General features: G+C 50.0%; 1 protein-coding gene across 7 annotated transcripts in view; it reads right to left on the bottom strand.

Moving 5' to 3' along the window:
- The window catches only part of LOC6507567 (titin), a 119149-nt gene that overhangs the window by 97439 nt on the left and 5378 nt on the right, over positions 1-16332 (bottom strand). For 2 of the 7 annotated variants that reach the window (XM_044715014.1, XM_014909836.3), the window contains exons 2-14: positions 13875-13997; positions 12507-13814; positions 12093-12434; positions 10844-11020; positions 9984-10760; positions 9735-9806; positions 8728-8922; positions 7241-8666; positions 7014-7174; positions 3829-5629; positions 2661-2867; positions 2257-2429; positions 399-1961 (exon numbers count right to left, since the gene is read on the bottom strand). In XM_044715014.1, the coding sequence (XP_044570949.1) occupies positions 399-1961; positions 2257-2429; positions 2661-2867; positions 3829-5629; positions 7014-7174; positions 7241-8666; positions 8728-8922; positions 9735-9806; positions 9984-10760; positions 10844-11020; positions 12093-12434; positions 12507-13814; positions 13875-13997 (8325 nt within the window). The remainder of the gene's footprint in view (positions 1-398; positions 1962-2256; positions 2430-2660; positions 2868-3828; positions 5630-7013; positions 7175-7240; positions 8667-8727; positions 8923-9734; positions 9807-9983; positions 10761-10843; positions 11021-12092; positions 12435-12506; positions 13815-13874; positions 13998-16332) is intronic. The other 5 variants (XM_044715015.1, XM_014909835.3, XM_001955883.4 and 2 more) reach the window with 3 other exon arrangements.

Consider the following 16332-nt stretch of genomic DNA (forward strand, 5'->3'; position numbering starts at 1 on the left):
AAAGGATCATGTTTAGGAACGATTCAAAGGAGCAGGCAAATGCAAGTAGATTAGGTTGATAGCTGGAGTTAAATGCCGGGGAATGAATCAAAAACAGCCAGAAAAGCGAAATCTCAGGGTAATCTTTGGATGCTTCTATTTAAGCGGCAGTTCAATAGGACTCTCTACTGAAATGTTAAGAATTTCTTGGGAAATGCTGATGAATATCAGGGTGTAAGTGGTTACTCTATCGCAGTTTTATTTTTTAGAACAAAGTGTTAGCTTTACAATACTGTTCGGTGTAATACGAAGCCACATTTTGGCTTCCAGTGCTTGGCAACAACAACAAAACGAGTAATGAACAACAACAACGAGACACAGATAGTGACAACAGACACGGAAAAAAGTCAATTGCGAACCTTCGCCTCCTGGCTGCTAAAATTCGATTGTGGTATCGGCTTCGGAGTCAAGTAAGTCGCCGGCGGCGGCTCAGGGTGTAGTCTTGGCTCCGCAGTGGAGGACGACTTGGTCTCGAAGTAGCTCGTCTCCGATTTGCGGTAACTGGAGTGCTCCTCGGTGTCGGCTGTGTAGCCACTGGACTTGAAGGACGTCGCCGCAGTAGCCTTCTGCTGGTGGTCCGCGTCCGACTCGCTGCCACTGTACTTGTAACGATCACTCTCGTAGTCGCTCTCGTAGACGCCCAGCCGAGCGGGAAGAACCGGCGGTGGGGGCCGGTAGGTGCTGGTTGGCGGCATTAGAGTAGGAACCGAATGAGGCAACACCTTGCTGGGTCCCTGGATCAGATTCTGCTCCAGCTTCTGTTCCATGCTTTCCACCATGGAATGACGCCGTCCCTCCTCTGTCTTAGGAGCAAAGCAAATCTCCGGAGGAGTGCCGGGCTCCAGTTCCACATTCACCACGTGCGTTACGGGCGCTGAGGCTGGGGGTATGCTTTTTATTACTTGATTAACCAGGAAGGGCGCGTTTAACTCTTTTGTGGGCGTCGGGGTCGCCAGCTTGGGGATCTTGTCTGGTTTCTGGTCAGCTGCGTCAGCTGGGGTGTACCCGGGCACTCCACTCGGCGTCCACAGTCTGGACATGGCCACACCCTCTGCGGAAGGCTTTGGCGACGGCGATCTTGGATTTTGTTGAGCAGGAGTAGCCAGGACAGCTGCGGGGCGCACGATGGGCTGACCGTACTCTACCTTAACTTCCTTCGTCGTGGTGGTTTCGTGCTGCACGGTCTGCAGTCCGATTGGAGGTGGGAAGACCGGCACCCCGCCCTGTGGGGGCGACTCTTTCGGCTGCACCTCGGACAAGATTTTAATCTTCTCGTTTATCGAAGGGATCTTGGGCTCTGTCCTCTCTTTTTTCGGGGAGTAAAGGAACTCCGGAGCATCTCCGGGTATGAGGTTCAGGCTCCTCAGCTCCTCCGCCAGGGTCTGTGCCTGCGGCTGCCGCACCACCGTCTCCAGAGGCTTAAAGGCCAGTGGCTTGGGACGCTGGGTGATGGTCTCCTCGTCGATCTTCTTGAAGTAGTCAAAGGACGATGAGGAGGACTTCTTCTCGCTTTGTTCGTATCTGATGCTGGTTAGGGTCTCCATTTGAGGAGGTTGTCCGAAGGCGCTTCCCACCACCGGCTGGCAAGGTTTGGGCGGAACGGGAGGCGGATCTCTGGTGGTGGCACGTGTCAGATCGGGCTGATCCGTACTGATGACAGCGGCAGTGTTCGTTGTGGTGGGTGGTGTCTCGACTGGCGTTGCTGCGCTGGTAGGTGTCTTGGGGCGAGCAGCCAGTTCCGGCAGATCCAGGTAGTTCGACGTGTGTTCTAGACGCATGGTTGCCTCGGTGGTGCAACGATGCTCAGTGATCACTTTGGACTCGGACAAGCCGTGCAGATCGTTCGCGCTGCTCACTTCTACGGTGCTGGTCTGCTGGCTGCTCTGGTAGGATTGATCGGGTGTCTGGGCTTGATTCTGGGCCTGTATCGTGTTTGGTTTTATGCGAGTTTGGTGTAGTGTGGTTTTGAGTTTTGGAGGAACCATTGTTTTTGGAGTGAGCGGAGCAAAGCAAAACGAAAGAACGAACGACGTTGACATCATGAGAGGAGAGAGTTCACAAGAGTTTTGGTTTATTATACAATATCGATAAAATTAAAAAGTAACAGAGTCGAAAAAGAAAGAGTATAGAACAGAGTATAGAAAGATTTGAAGGTGATCGTGGTTGGAGAACAGTTTATAGAACCGGTGGTTAGATATTGAGCACATGCACACTTACTTCGGTTTTGAATTCGCTGGCTGCTGCCGGCTTTGTCTCATAAACTATCGTCTTGACGACCTCCTGCATCCTTTCCGGCGAGGGCTCCAGGACGGCGCAATCCGCAATGCTCTTTGCCTCGCCCCCGGCGTTTGTAGCCCGCACCATGTACTTTCCGGAGTCAGAGGTTTGTGCTGCGAAATGAAATTGAAAATATAATTTAAAATAGTCATAAAAACAGGTTTAAACGTTTGCTGTTAACTTTTTGTTTATTTACAAATGAAAAAATCGGAAATTGGGTTAAGTAAACAACTGCGTAGCTGCAAAAAATGTTTTTCCCGTCAGCTGTCACATTTCTCAAGCAATCCGCTAGATTGTTTATTTTTCTAATAAACGAGAATGAAAGGATTGTGCCGAACTAGTACCTTTTTCGATGATAAGCCTGTAGGAGTTGCCCTGGGCCAGCAGCCGATGCGCGGAGATGCCGGCCTCCTGGAGCGGCTTGTCGTCCTTCAGCCAGGTGACCGTGGGTTCGGGCAGTCCGGTGACCTCCACCTCCATGACCAGCTTCTCGCCCTTTTTGCTAACCTGGGCCTGCAGGCGACGCCCGAAAACTGGGGGGAAGATCGTCTCTGAAAAATGAAACATGCACATATAGACACTGAAAACTGCAAAAAAAAAATATGTGTCGGCTCTTTGTGTGTCATTGAAACAGATTTGAGATTTGTTGGGGTGCTGAGGATGGCCGAATAATTTACTTGAACAGCCGCCCAATAATCGGCCATAATGAATAATTCATTTAGACAGCGGCCGACAGTCGGCAGTAAAAATAATCCCAAAATACATGCAACCAGCCAGATCTAGAGCCACACAAGTAGCGACAAATCTGCAAACAGCGAACAGCTCGAGTAAATAAACGATCTCCGTCTTCAGTGCGATTTACATAATAATAATTGCAGACATTATCCCCCAGCCCCATAGCCATAGCCGCAGCCACAGCCTCATCCCCCACCCACAGCACATCCACATCGCGACCGATCCCACCCCCACAGCTGCCATACGGAGTATTTATAAATTTGTGTAAGAAAATCTTTTGCATTGGCCAAGATTTTCCTTCACCCGGGCCAGCCAACAAATTGAAATACAAGCAACAACAATACAACAGAGCCCGCCACTAAAAACTCATCAATATTCGGGGGCAGCAGGCATTGACGTTTGAAGATCCACTGACGGTGGTCGTTCCTCCAACCCATCCCTCGACAATGACACTTTAATGCTCTGCGCTGATTGATGTGGCGCACGGACAGGAATCGGCGGACGCGGACACGGACGCGGACGGACTGGCCACATAAAACGCCAAAATTTGATATAGGGTCTATTGAAGGAACATGTGTACGCTGTTTGCTTTTTGTGGAGACTTGTGAACACTTTTCGCCCGTTTTTTAGCTCATTAGATTCGTGGAAATGGATTTCCACAGAGGATGGCTGCCCGAAGTCGAAATCCGATAGGACACAGTCGGTGATGCAATTCGAATCTATCTTATGTTCTTGGGATACATTCATTCCCTAAACTTTTCAATTGTGAATACTCACTTTTAACGACCAAGTCGGCTGTGCTGGTGGACTGTCCCACGGCGTTGGAGGCGGTCACGGCATACCGTCCCGCGTCTGCCACGCCCACCTGTTTCAGCTCTATTGTCACCCTGTTGCACTTGTTGGAGATCTTGGTGTGGGCATCGTCGAATATCTGGCCGCCGTTCTTTTCGACCTTGATTTCGGGCGAGGGGAACCCGTCGTATATGGCCTCCATGCTGACATCGGAGCCCTGGTCCACGATCTTGCCGGCGAGCGGAGTCGTGAAGCGGGGGGCGATCTCGCGGCGCAGGCGAGTGGGCGACTCCGGGATGGCCACGGCCGATTGGGCCCCGTTAGGCACCCCACTGCCCGATTGGACCAGGGTGAATGTTTTTTGCTGCACACTGGGGCTGCTCATCTCCTTGCTCTTGTGCAGCTCCTGATAGTGGTGGCTTTCCACGATCTCGGGTCTCTGCTGGCCCAGCTGTTTCAACGACTGATCGATGTGGGCGGAGGAGTGGTGCACCTCGGTTTGGGGGGTGTTACCCTCGTACGAGTTCACCTGCGAGGTGGATGTGGTGGTGAAGGTTTGCTTCTTGATGGTGACCCTCGAGGACTCGGTGTTGTGCTCCTGGGTCATAGTCTGAACGTCACTCGAAGCAGGCAGACCACTGCCAACGATGTTCAGGAAGGCCACGCAGGTGGCCTTTCCGGCTTCGTTCTCGGCCACGCAACTGATCTTGCCGACGGCGTCGTGGGTCAGCTTCTGGATGGTCAGCACTTGGCGCTCCCCGCTGGTGGACACCAGGAAGTTGTGTCCGTGGACGGGCTGGTCGTTGAAGAACCAGTGCACTTTCGGAGTCGGCTTGCCCTTGACTATGCACTCGAACTTGACGACGTCATCGATTTGTCCCTGTTTGTCGCTGAAGAGCTCCTTGAACTCGGGACACTGATGGCGATCCACGATTTCCACGGAGGACTGACTGCTCCTGCGAATCTCTGGAGCGTTCACAGACTTTACTATCAAGTGCGAGAAGCACTTGGCGTCTCCAGCAGGATTGGATACCTTGACGGTGTAGACTCCCTTGTCATCGACACTCACATTGTTCACGAGGAGCTTGAATGTGCCAGATTCCGCATCGGATTGAACCGTGATGCGGTCGTCCAGCTGGAGCTCCTTGTTGGTCAAAAACCATTGCGCTGTGAGTGGCTGGTCACCACTAGCCTGCACTTCGAGGACTACCTGCTCACCCTCATCCGCCAATACATCGGAGAGCAGGCGCTCGAACTTGGGCTGCGAATCCTTGGGCAGCGATTGCCTCTCCGCCTGGGCCCTTGTAGCGGGTTCCGCTTGATTCAAGGGAGTGACCTTCAACTCGCAGCTACTGGAAGTTTCTCCGGCCGAGTTGATGGCGACCACCTTGTAGTGGCCCGCGTCCTCCTGGTATACCTCTTGAATGATCAGTGAGCAGCGGTCGCCCTGGAAGAGCAGCTGCACGTCAGCGGACTCTTTGACGGGGCGCTCGTTGTGGTACCAGATTACCTCCGGCTCGGGCTGGCCCACAATCACGCAGTCCAGCCGCACCGGCTTGCCCTCGAAAATGGAGACGTCCTTCAGGGGCAGGTGGACCGCGGGCTTGATCGGCTCTATGTCGCTGGCCATTTCGGAATCTGAGGTTTCGTTGGGTAGACGACCCTTGACTATCACGTTGCAACTGGTGTAGGCCTCGCCAGCTAGGTTCTTGGCGCTCAGGACGTAGGATCCGGCGTCGTTCGGATAAGCCTGGGGGATTATCAGCGTAACGCGGCCGTATTCGTACTGAAATGGAAAAGAGAAAGATCGCGGGAAGTCAGCATTCGGTTTGTTTGAGATCGGTATTCACCATGGGCGGTGGTGAGTTCCCGAAAAGCTAATGCCTCTGCTTGTGCTAGTTTTGTGCTTTTTGCAATTAAATTTTCCTTTTTTCCACTGATTTAAATCTTATTTACGAGTGCGTGTATGGGTGTACTTGCGGATGAGGCGCATCCGGCGGCTAGGAGGGCGTAATCTCTCCGCTTTTGTTTCGTTTGTTTCCACAAACAACAAACGGTATTTGTTTTTGCCCCAAATTGCAGGAAGCACCTCAGTACAGGTGTTCAACGCTCGAATGGAGAACAATCGCCGCCTCTTTAATGAAATTGTTTAATCAATTTCAGACCACATAGTATCCCATGTGAGATCATTTTTGTCAAACAAACAGCGCCGATGAGAGGCAATTAAAAGTGGGCTAAGATGAAATCATTCCCCCGCATTTAACGTTCGTCCGATTTCATTTATCTTGGCAGATTCATATGGCTATGAAAGTGGGAAATCTGCAAATATGTATCCACAATGTTGGCGCCCACAATAAACAAATTGCCTGGCCTGACTGTGGTGAATTGAATTCGCCATGCTCGTGGCACGGCTCGATGCAAAAATATGTACAAGAAATGGAAGCTGCCAAAAGTTGCAGCTATTAGACATTATTCGAGCTATATGCATCTCTATCAGGCTGAAAAGTGCGTTGGCGTGTTTTCAGAGCGATTGCCTTGAATTCTGCTTGACCAGCGGCCGTCATTAGATCGGAGGGGAATGAAAATAAATATTAAAAATTGGGAAAATGCGTGCACGCATCTTCCACTGACGTCAGACGTCCGATCATACTGTTCAAAACGATCGTTTCTTTCCGAATTTTGGAACTAAGTATAGTCCAAAACCACACATGCAACGCCCACCACAACACATAGAATTCTATGTGGTTTCCTTTCCAGCTAAATATTTTGCTTGCCTATATATCAGTGTGTATATGGAAACGGTCAATCGCCAGACAGTCGGGGGAATTGTACTCTATGGAATTGTTCTGTGTTCAGTATTTGTTTATCCTTGCATGAGGATTGGTCCGATCTTTCTTTTTTGAGGAATTTAAACACATCGGAGATACTCAGCAGAAACCGTTGGGAGCTTTCTGAATGATTTTTTTGTCTTTTAAAAAAAAATGTTATGCTTTATATTATCAATATATGCCATGATGCCAATACCATGTCTTATTGAGAAAAATGTGTACTATCTAGGAAAATTTTTTGGAAAAAAGTTGCAGCTATTGAACTCAAGAGTGCTCTCCTAAAGTCTGTACTATATGAAAACTATCCGTATGCGTGGAAAACACGGCAACTATCCAACTTACATTAGAATTGCGTGGCTGGAAGGGTTTTCCGTTGTGTAGCCAGTAGATTTCGGGCCTGGGAATTCCAGTAACGATGGCCTCCAACTTAACCTTCTGGCCCACTCGGGCCATGGCGTTTGACAGAGGCACCTTGAAGCTGGGCAACTCAGTGGGCTCCAAAGCTGGAGGAATAGGGAAGAGTTACTTAGTCTCAGAGTGCCACAAGTACTATTCATTGATATACTTACGCTCCACAATCAGCGAAGCAGAGCAGTGTTCAATGCCGGCCGGATTGGAGGCGCTACAGGTGTAAACCGCGTCGTCCTCCAGGAAGACCTCCTCGAATCGGAGCCGAGCCTCCCCGTTGTTGTAACTAATGACATAGTCTGGGGAGTCGTCGATGCATTTGTCGTTCTTGAACCACTGCACCGTGGGCAGGGGCACTCCAGCCACCACGCAGGAAAACTGGAAGGAGCTGCCTTCAGTGGCCTTTCCGCTCTCCAGGAACCGTAGGATTCTCGGCGGCACCAGCTGCACCTCGGCGGCGTTCTCTCGCACCGACAGCGTTGCATTAGTGTCGCAAGTGCCGACCAGGTTCGAGGCACGGCAACTGAACCGCGCCGAGTCCGCCGCAAATGTTTCCTCAATTACCAACCTGCAGATTCCCTTGTCGAAGGTAGTTTTGTAATCTGAGTTGCTTTGGATGCTAATGCCGTCCTTGAACCACTCCACAGTGGGCTCCGGCGTGCCTGTGACTTCGCACTCGAAGACAAAGCGGTCGCCTTCGCGGGTCACTCCGTCCTTCAAGGGCCGCACGAAAAGGGGAGAGGCGTAGCGCAGTTCTGTAAAGACAGAGTTCACCTGGATGTCCTTCCGAATGTTTTCCGTCACGATGCGTTGTTGGTCCACCTGATCCCTCAGCGTCTGCAGCCTAGTTATTTCCTCGCGCTGTATGCGGGCCTCTTCCTCCCGTTTCAGCCGGGCTTCGCTTTCCCTCCGGATGCGCTCCTCCTCCTCCCGCCGAATGCGGGTCTCCTCCTCGCGCTTGCTCTGCAGTCGTACCTCTTCTTCACGCTTGGCGATCTCCCGCAGGGTCTGAATGCGGTGCTCCTCTTCCCTGGCTGCTTGTTCCCGGGCCAGTTGCTCCCGCGAAGCCTGCTCCCGGATGGCCTGGAGTCTGGCTTCCTCTTCCCGGACAGCCTGCTCCCGCAGTGCCAGTTCCCGAGCGGCCAATTCCCGTTGCGCCTGCTCAAAAGCCGCCTGTTGACGTTGACTCTCCAGGCGGGTCTGTTCCTCGCGAACTAGCCTCTCCCTGGCCTCGGCTTCCCTTAAGGCCTTCTCCCTCTCCGCCTGGTCCCGTGCGTCCCGCTCCCGTTGCTCCTTCTGGCGTTGCTCCTGTTTCAGACGCTCCTGCACGATGTTTATATCCATTTTGAGCTTCACGAAGGACTGGAAGATGTTCATCACGTCGTTGTAAAGGGCCGAGACCTTGCTCATGTCGTGGGCGCACTGGGAGGCACTGTCTAGCTTGGAGCGCAGATCCGTCTCCCGGCTGGTCACATACTTCTCGATGTCGTTGACTAGGTTGCCTGCCTCCACCGCGTCGCGTAGGTAGGGGACCTTGTTGGAGACGCTGGTGTAGAAGTAGCTGATTTCACGATACTCTGCATCGATCTGGAAAAGCAATCAGGATATATTTTACAAACCCTAAGCAAAGGAGTTAATTTATAAGTACCTTCTCCACCACCTCGAAGAATTCGGTTGCCTGATTGAGGCTCCTTCGTTTTTGCTTCACCTGGTCCTTGAAGCTCTGCCACTTTTCGTTGAGTTTACGCAGTTCGTCCCTAACGTATCCTTCGCTCTCGGGGTTGCTGATCAAGAGCTGCTGGCTCGTGGACTCCGTGAACTTCTCGATTCGCTTCTCGAGCAGCTGTATGGGTGCGTTTCGGGGAAGAAAAGTGAGGGAATCTCTTAGAGGCAGCGAGGAATATAAATATACATTGTGGGAATATTAACCCATTAAGCAGCAGCTAAAACGCAGTGTCTAGGCGAAATTCAGCCAAGGGGAAACACTTTTCCACACACGGAAAAACTTTGGGATTTTTTGAATTTAAATTCGAGGGAAATACTTCACTTTCAAATGGAGGAAAGTCATTAGGTTTAGAAGCTGAGAAAGCCATTCTGAAAACGATATCTTTATTGATGTGAAATGACTGATTGCTTTTCTCAGTGCATGATCTTTCAGTGCGCTCTTAGCTGGTCATAAAAATCGGAACGCCAGAAGCAATTTATAACAGCAAATGCCCAACAGCAAATAGACAGAAAAGTGCATTAAAAAGTGGTCTGAAAGTGTTTCTGAGTCGGCTGCTGTATCTGTATCTGCAGCTGTATCTGTTTCTGTATCTGTATTGCTGAGATGTATTTCATGTATTTGGCCCAGAGTTTTTAATTACAAACTAACGACAGCTGCCGCTGTCTATCTAAAGCCCATCGTCCTCCGCTGACAGCGACAACATTTTGAAAGTTGCGATATTTTCGAAATGTCATCTCGTCGGGAGCGTCGCTTCTGTTTGGAAATTTGATGAATGTTGTGGGCCTGCCTGATCTGTTCGGCTGGGGCCACCCAACAGAAGGGTGGGCCAGCAGGAATAGTGATGCAAAAATAAAGACATGCAGGGGATCTGGTCTATATCTCTATCTATATCTAAATATGAAAATCTCTGTATCCGCGGCATGAGATACCTCGATGGTGTGGGCTGTTTGGCCCCAGCGTCGCTGATGGCGCGTGCATTTCAATTGCTTGGGCATTGAACACTAGAATTGGATTAGATCATTTAATAAATGAATCACAAATGTCAGGATGATCCACGAAAATTGTTCTCTTTCTATGATACCTCCAGAATTATACTGTATCTTAAAGTACACAAGGAATCCCGGTCCACCTTAATAAAACGATCCTACCTCAATGTCTCATCAACACAGTTCACTCACCTCTATGGTCCGTTCAAAATACTCGAACGCCAGCGACGTGGTCTTGGCGGCCGCCAAACTATCCACACTTTGGCCATTGATCTCGTGCAGCTGCTGGCTGACGCTGTCCAGGCTCCGATCAATGTCCTCCAGGTCGCCGCGGAACTGCTCGATCTTCTCCAGACGCTCCAGTGACGACATCCGGGCGCTGCTGTTCGACTCGAAGTAGATGCGGAGATTCTCGAGCAACTTCAGAATGCGATCGGTGTCGATTTCGCGGGCTCCCGGCGGCTCCAGCACCCGAACCCGATCGATGAGCAGCTCGGATTGTGTGATTAGCGATCTAAATTTATCCATACAGAGATCGCGGAATTTCTCGTGCTCCGCAATGCTGCGATCCACTCCGGCAGATGTGGATACGGGTGCTGAAGCAGACGGCTGCTGTTTGGAGGCGAAATACTCGTCGATTTCGCGGCGAAGCTGTACTATGTTTTCCAGGAACTGGAGAATATTCTCCACCAGAGTCCTATAGTCGTACTTGATCCCGTCCAGCTTCGCCTTGAGCATGCGCAGGTTGTTGATCACCTGCTCGATCTTGGCCAGCGAGGGCTGGTCTTTGGTTTGGATGCTGAGCGTGGTCTGGATACGTTGCTGGATCTCATCCTGGGCCCTTTCGATGTCCTGGCTGACGTTGACGAGCTTGTCCCGGGTGGTGGTCAGCAGCTGCTTGGAGTCCACGCTGGGGGAGGTGAAGACAGGATACAACTGGGTGTCCACCTGGCTGCTCTTGACCACAGTCTGAATGAAGATATAAAAGTAAGGAAAATTTGTTGAAAAATGTGGCTATAGGAAAGTTCCAAACTCCATTATACAATCCTCACCTCCTCGTTGTCGCTCATGACTTTCTCAAGTAGATATTCCACTTCTCGCTTCTCTGCAATGCTGGTCGTCCAATTCTCCAAACTGCTCGTCACGTCGACCTGCCGCTTACTGAAGCCATTCAGCGTCTCTTCCACCGCCTGTGCCGAGGATTTCGTCTCGAGGTACGGATCCACAATCTGCGCAGCACGCCGTTAAAAATAGCATGGAAAATAGATGGTTTTTTGCTTTTATTTTTGTTCTATTTGATTTTGGTCGTGTTTTTGAGTTTGTTTTATTTGGTTTGGTTCTCTTTTGTATCTGCGCCTCCTCGTCAAGTGTCGCGGACAAAGTTTGCCCAGAAGAGAGAGGGGATTTTCCGGGAAGAAGCGGCGCGTGGCACGCATCTTACTGTGGCCAGGGTCTGCCTTCTGCCTTCTCGTGAGTTGCGAGTCCCGAGTCCAGACCAGATTGAGATTCAGATTCACTCTGACCAGACCAGACCAGGCCAGCAGCACCAGAGATGCGACCGACCTATCTATAGCCCGGCAGCGCAAATTGCTTTCTTTATTTATGGACCCATCTCTCGAGTCAACGCAGCACAACTCACATCAGCAGCAGCAGACTTGCCTCCTCGAAAAGTGCGCTCCTCGAGCAGCCCGCAAATTTCTAATTTCAAAATTTCTTCGTGGCGGCTGCTTGGTCGCATCTTCCCGGTTTTATGTGCCCGTATGGGGCGAAGTGACGTTGGCGTTTAAATACATGTTTATAGCTAACCGAATCATATTGTTCATAATTTACGAGTCCAGCATCGTCTGGCGAGGAGCCCAGACTGCGGAGCTGGGGATACCCTGGACTTACAGTAATTAAATTCGGGGTATTGGAAATAAAAGTTAATTGAAATTGGTTGTAGCAGTGCATATGATATGCCTCATTTTCATAACTTCTGTGAATTGAATTGGAAAAACCATAGTCTCTCCCGGAAAAGGAATACCCTTATCAGTCCAAGTTTCTGCAAAGTCAGCTAGTTGCTGGTCCGGGAGCTGCTGTGGCTTCTGACGGACAGCGTGCAAACGCACCAGCTGTCAGCGGTTAGTTTGGCGGGGCAAAAGCAAAGTTTGGCGAGCGCAGATGAAGTATAAACAAACTGCAGCATGCATAACGAAAAGCTCTGCCCTGACATTAGAGAATTCCACAAAACTTAGATTAAACAACTTATGAAACTAGCAGGAAGTCCCTCGGGTCCTCCGCTCCCCCCGACCCGATACCCACTTTCAAGTTGATGAATCTCTGGCCACGGGACTTTAGTTCGCCGAAGGTGGCGGCGATGCCCGCCCAGGTGGCCTGGAGGAACTGCAGCTTGTGCTCGTCGGGGGTCTGCTGAAGCTGGCGTTGCAGGTTGTCCAGCTGGCTGGACAGTTCGTTGGCCATCTCGAAGAAGTCGATTAGAAGGGACACGTGGTCCACGCGCTTGAGGACGAGGTCCTTTAACTCAATCCAGTGCTTGTGCAAGGACTCAGCCTTGGAGTCCACGTCGTAGCGCTGCTGGGGACTCAGCGATTCCAGGTGCACTTTGATGGACTCCAGCAGCAGGTTGATCAGCTCGCCCTTGATCTGAAACAATTGAGAATACCATAGAGAGGTAAGGTCCTAACGTACTAAGTATTATTAGAAAATGCTTCATACCTCCAGGTCCTGCATGAGTTCGTGGTGCTGCAGCAGAAACTGCTTGGCCTGCTGGAGGTTCCGGCCCATATTCACATTCTGCTGCAGCTGGAGCTGTCCGGAAGCCCTCAGCCAGGCCAGGAGTTCGTTGTGCTGGGCCAGGAACTCGCTCAGAGCCCGTTGCACCTTCTGCTGATCCTCGCTACTATGCGCGCAGATTCCCTCGATGTAGGCCTTGCGGTTCTCCAGCTCATCAAGGACCCGCTTCACTCCCTGGGTTTCCGGCTGCGTGCGTCCCACCTCATCCAGGATGCCGTAGCCGAGCCGCAACGGCTCTTCTGTGAAGTTACGAACATCCCGCTCCACCTTGGAGTACATGGCGTAGCTTTCTGGGGAGTTCGGCGGCAGCTTCACACTGGCCAACTCCAGCTCCAACTTCTCAAGGACACTTAGGGTGTGCTCGGCCTTAGCGAAGAACTCGCGGGATTGGTGTAGCCAGTGCTCCCGCTGGTCCACCAGATCTAGGTGTTCGGTGCAGCCGCTAAGGACGGCATAGGCTCTGGCACAGGCTTCATCTTCAGTGAAGTGACCAGCGGACTGCACTTTATCCTTTGCCCTGGTGATCTTGAGGGCTCTGTCCCGGAGGAGCAGAGCTTGCTGCTTCCACTCCCTGTACTTTGTCAGCATTTCGTTGGCCGTGTGCTCGCACTCACCAAGACTGTACATGGTGTTCAGTTCCATTCTGGCCTGTTGGAGGGAGGACTCCAGGTCGATGAGTTCCCTTCCGAGTATGCCCAATGCCAGGCACTGTTCCATCTGGGTCTTCCTCGTCTGCCAGGCCAGTTCCAAGTCATTTCGTCGGTCGTGAAGGGCCTCCAGCCATTGCTGGACTTGGTGAACCGCCCTTGTGGCGTCGCGTTTAATGTGTTCCGGTCTCGTGTCGAGGGTTTCCAGCTTTTCCAGCTCTTCCAGCTGGGCCAGGAGCTCGTTGCCGTCCTTCAGCGCGGCCATCACACCTGTGAGCATGTCGATACGCAGCTGCTTGAATCTGCTGAGAAACTCTTGAACTCGGGGCACGTCCAGGGGCTGCAGAACCTCCTCGCAAGCCAGCTCCAGTTGGTCCATCTTCCTAAAGCACTGCGTCATCTTGTCGTGGAACTGTGTGCAGAGGAGCAGGATGTGCTGGCGGTCCTGCAGGAGGTTTAGGATGTCCTGCCAAATGATGTTTAGGGTGTCGGCCATGGCGTTGACCAGCTCGGAACTAATTCGCTTACTGGCCAGCAACTTGTCGGCCTTTTGGACGAATTCGTCCATGGGTCCGGGAAGGCTCTGCAATGGGTTTCGAGTTAACGGGATGGGTTTCATGTTTGCAGAAATTCTGAGACTCACCTGTAGGTTCCTGAGCGTGTCGTCATGCTCCCTCTGCATTCGCACTGCTTCGTCCAAGTTCTCACCAAGCGCTGTGATTTTTGGCTCGAGTTCTACGACTTTGATGTAAATCTTCTCCGGGCTCTGAAATGTTTTTTTTCATACAATATGGTTCGTAGTATTGGAATCTTGAAACATCTTTTTCTTCAAAAAATATAGGTTAAACTTTGAGTTTTTCTTTAATAAAATTCCTATATTCCCATTGGTGTCTTAGCACCAAGAGGATCTAGTAGCATATTCTAGGGGTATACTATGAGAAAATGCTTTTTAAAAATGTTCCTTCCAAATTCCTCTGCCTGTGTCTTGGCCCAACCAAAATCCGTTTCAGTCACGTTTCCTAGACCCCCGGGTTGGCTGCATTTCCATTCATGAAACTTGCAGTTGACATCGCGGAGAAGACCAGGGAAGCTGTGCTCGATGATGATCTCGTGCAGGGAAAACCTGCTCTGGCAGCAGCAGCTTCTAATTTTGGTAGTTCCACCAGAAGCAGGAGCAGATGCTGAGGCAGCAAAAGTATCTGGCAGATACAGAAGCTTGGTGCAAAAGAAGTAGCACCACAACCTCGGTAGCAACTCTGTTTGATTGCAATGAAGGTCAGCAACGTCTTTTTATGGTAATGGCATCCGTTAGTTTTTCCTGGGATGAGCATGTGTCGATGAAGTTGGGGAAAAGTGCCACATGCCATGGCAAGACCATGGAGATCCATGGAGAACTGGGCTGACTGGGCTGGTGGTTCAAAGCGACTTCTCCCCGTGGGTTTTTTGGAAGTTTTATGACCAGGGAAAGCTACGTGGGCGTTAATTTGTTCGACGCAAATGTAGATCTCTACCCTCTGCTATTCTTCCACGTGAATTAATTGAATCGAATAATCTCTATAATCATTTGTTGGTTTTTGACGTGAGAGTATCTTTGAAAAGACTACGTCTTTCCAATTTACTCGCTCCAATCCACAAGGGATCTGTGACTACTATTAATCAATTACAATACAAATTAATAGCCGTGCTATTAAATAAAATTGCTTTCCGCACTGACAGAGATGTAAAGCGATAAAAAAAACCAGTCGGAGTCACTGACTCAATGCGACGTGAGTGAGTTCTCAATATGCAAACCAATAATTCAAAAGCTCTGAATAAATTTGAAATGTAACAGGCGGCGAGGGGAACGCTGGACGTAAAATCACGTCGTCTAACTGAAATATGAACCATAAATGGCATGACATCACTATAAACAGTCCGACCATAACTAAGCGTTCGTTTGTGAATAAAGCATAATGTAAACCGTTTGCATGTGGCCGGGCGCCCAGGTCGGCCTCCCCCTTCATTTGAATACGTCACTCATTGCGAAATTGAATCATATTTCAAGTGGGGGGCACACGCACCGAGCCGCTTGCTGCATTTGGATATTTAGAGGCGTCTTCGCCAGGCACTTGTGCCAGTCGAAATCGCGGAAGTACTCGACGATCGTGGCTCTTGGTGGGAGGATTTAGTTCGCATTTGTATCCAACCCAGCACCGATGATATAATGCCCAAGACCCGGCGGCGATTCAAACACAAAAAGCTGGACCGAAGACTGAGTACCCTCGTCAAGCTGATGTTATTCTGATGTATGAAAAATGTTGACAGAATTGGTTCTAATCCTATTATAATGGGCTGCCTTGTTGGAAAAACATCGTGAAGTACTTAGAATTAGATCACTGTTAGGTATACATATATTTGATGTGTAGTTATTCATTATTATCGTTTTTGTTTCGTCTCGCCAATAACGAAACAGAACACAGGTTCGACTCCCTTCGGCGACTAATCGAAAAATATGTTTTTTTAAATCCTATTTTAATATTGAACCCGCACACATCGAAAACGGTTGCCTTTTATATAATTCGTGGCTTAGAATTTAAATTTTTACTGTAGTTAGATGAGCTAAAGCCCCATTTGGTTTGAATCTATCAAAATTGGTATACCCTCTACGAGAGTAAGCTTCTGAGAAGAATTCAGGTGGAGGCAGGAGGGGATCCAATCGTCCACTTTGAGGCGCTTAGCGTGAAACACGTTTTCGGGCTTTAAATTAATACTTTGTGGCAGCGGATAGAACACGATTTCGATATGAAATTACCTCGATGCTGTTCTTGATCCTTTTTTTTTTTGCTTTTTTGATATCGTTTTGCGTGAAATCATTGCCCATTTTTATAGAGCGCCGTCCAGCTCTGCTCTTTCATTAAGTTTTTGATCGCCGATCGGAAACTTAATTGGGAATCTCAATTTGCGAAGGCGTTTTCTTTTGTTACAAGATTTATTAACCCAGCCCAGGGACTAGCTCATTGAAGATGGGTTTGGAACCATGGCTTGGCCAGATACCCCAGCCTTGACCCGCATTTTTCATTAATATGCAATTTCAATTGAACATCAGCTTTTTGCCATTTTGC

Source organism: Drosophila ananassae, chromosome 2R (genome assembly GCF_017639315.1).
Source record: "Drosophila ananassae strain 14024-0371.13 chromosome 2R, ASM1763931v2, whole genome shotgun sequence".
NCBI lineage: Eukaryota > Metazoa > Arthropoda > Insecta > Diptera > Drosophilidae > Drosophila > Drosophila ananassae.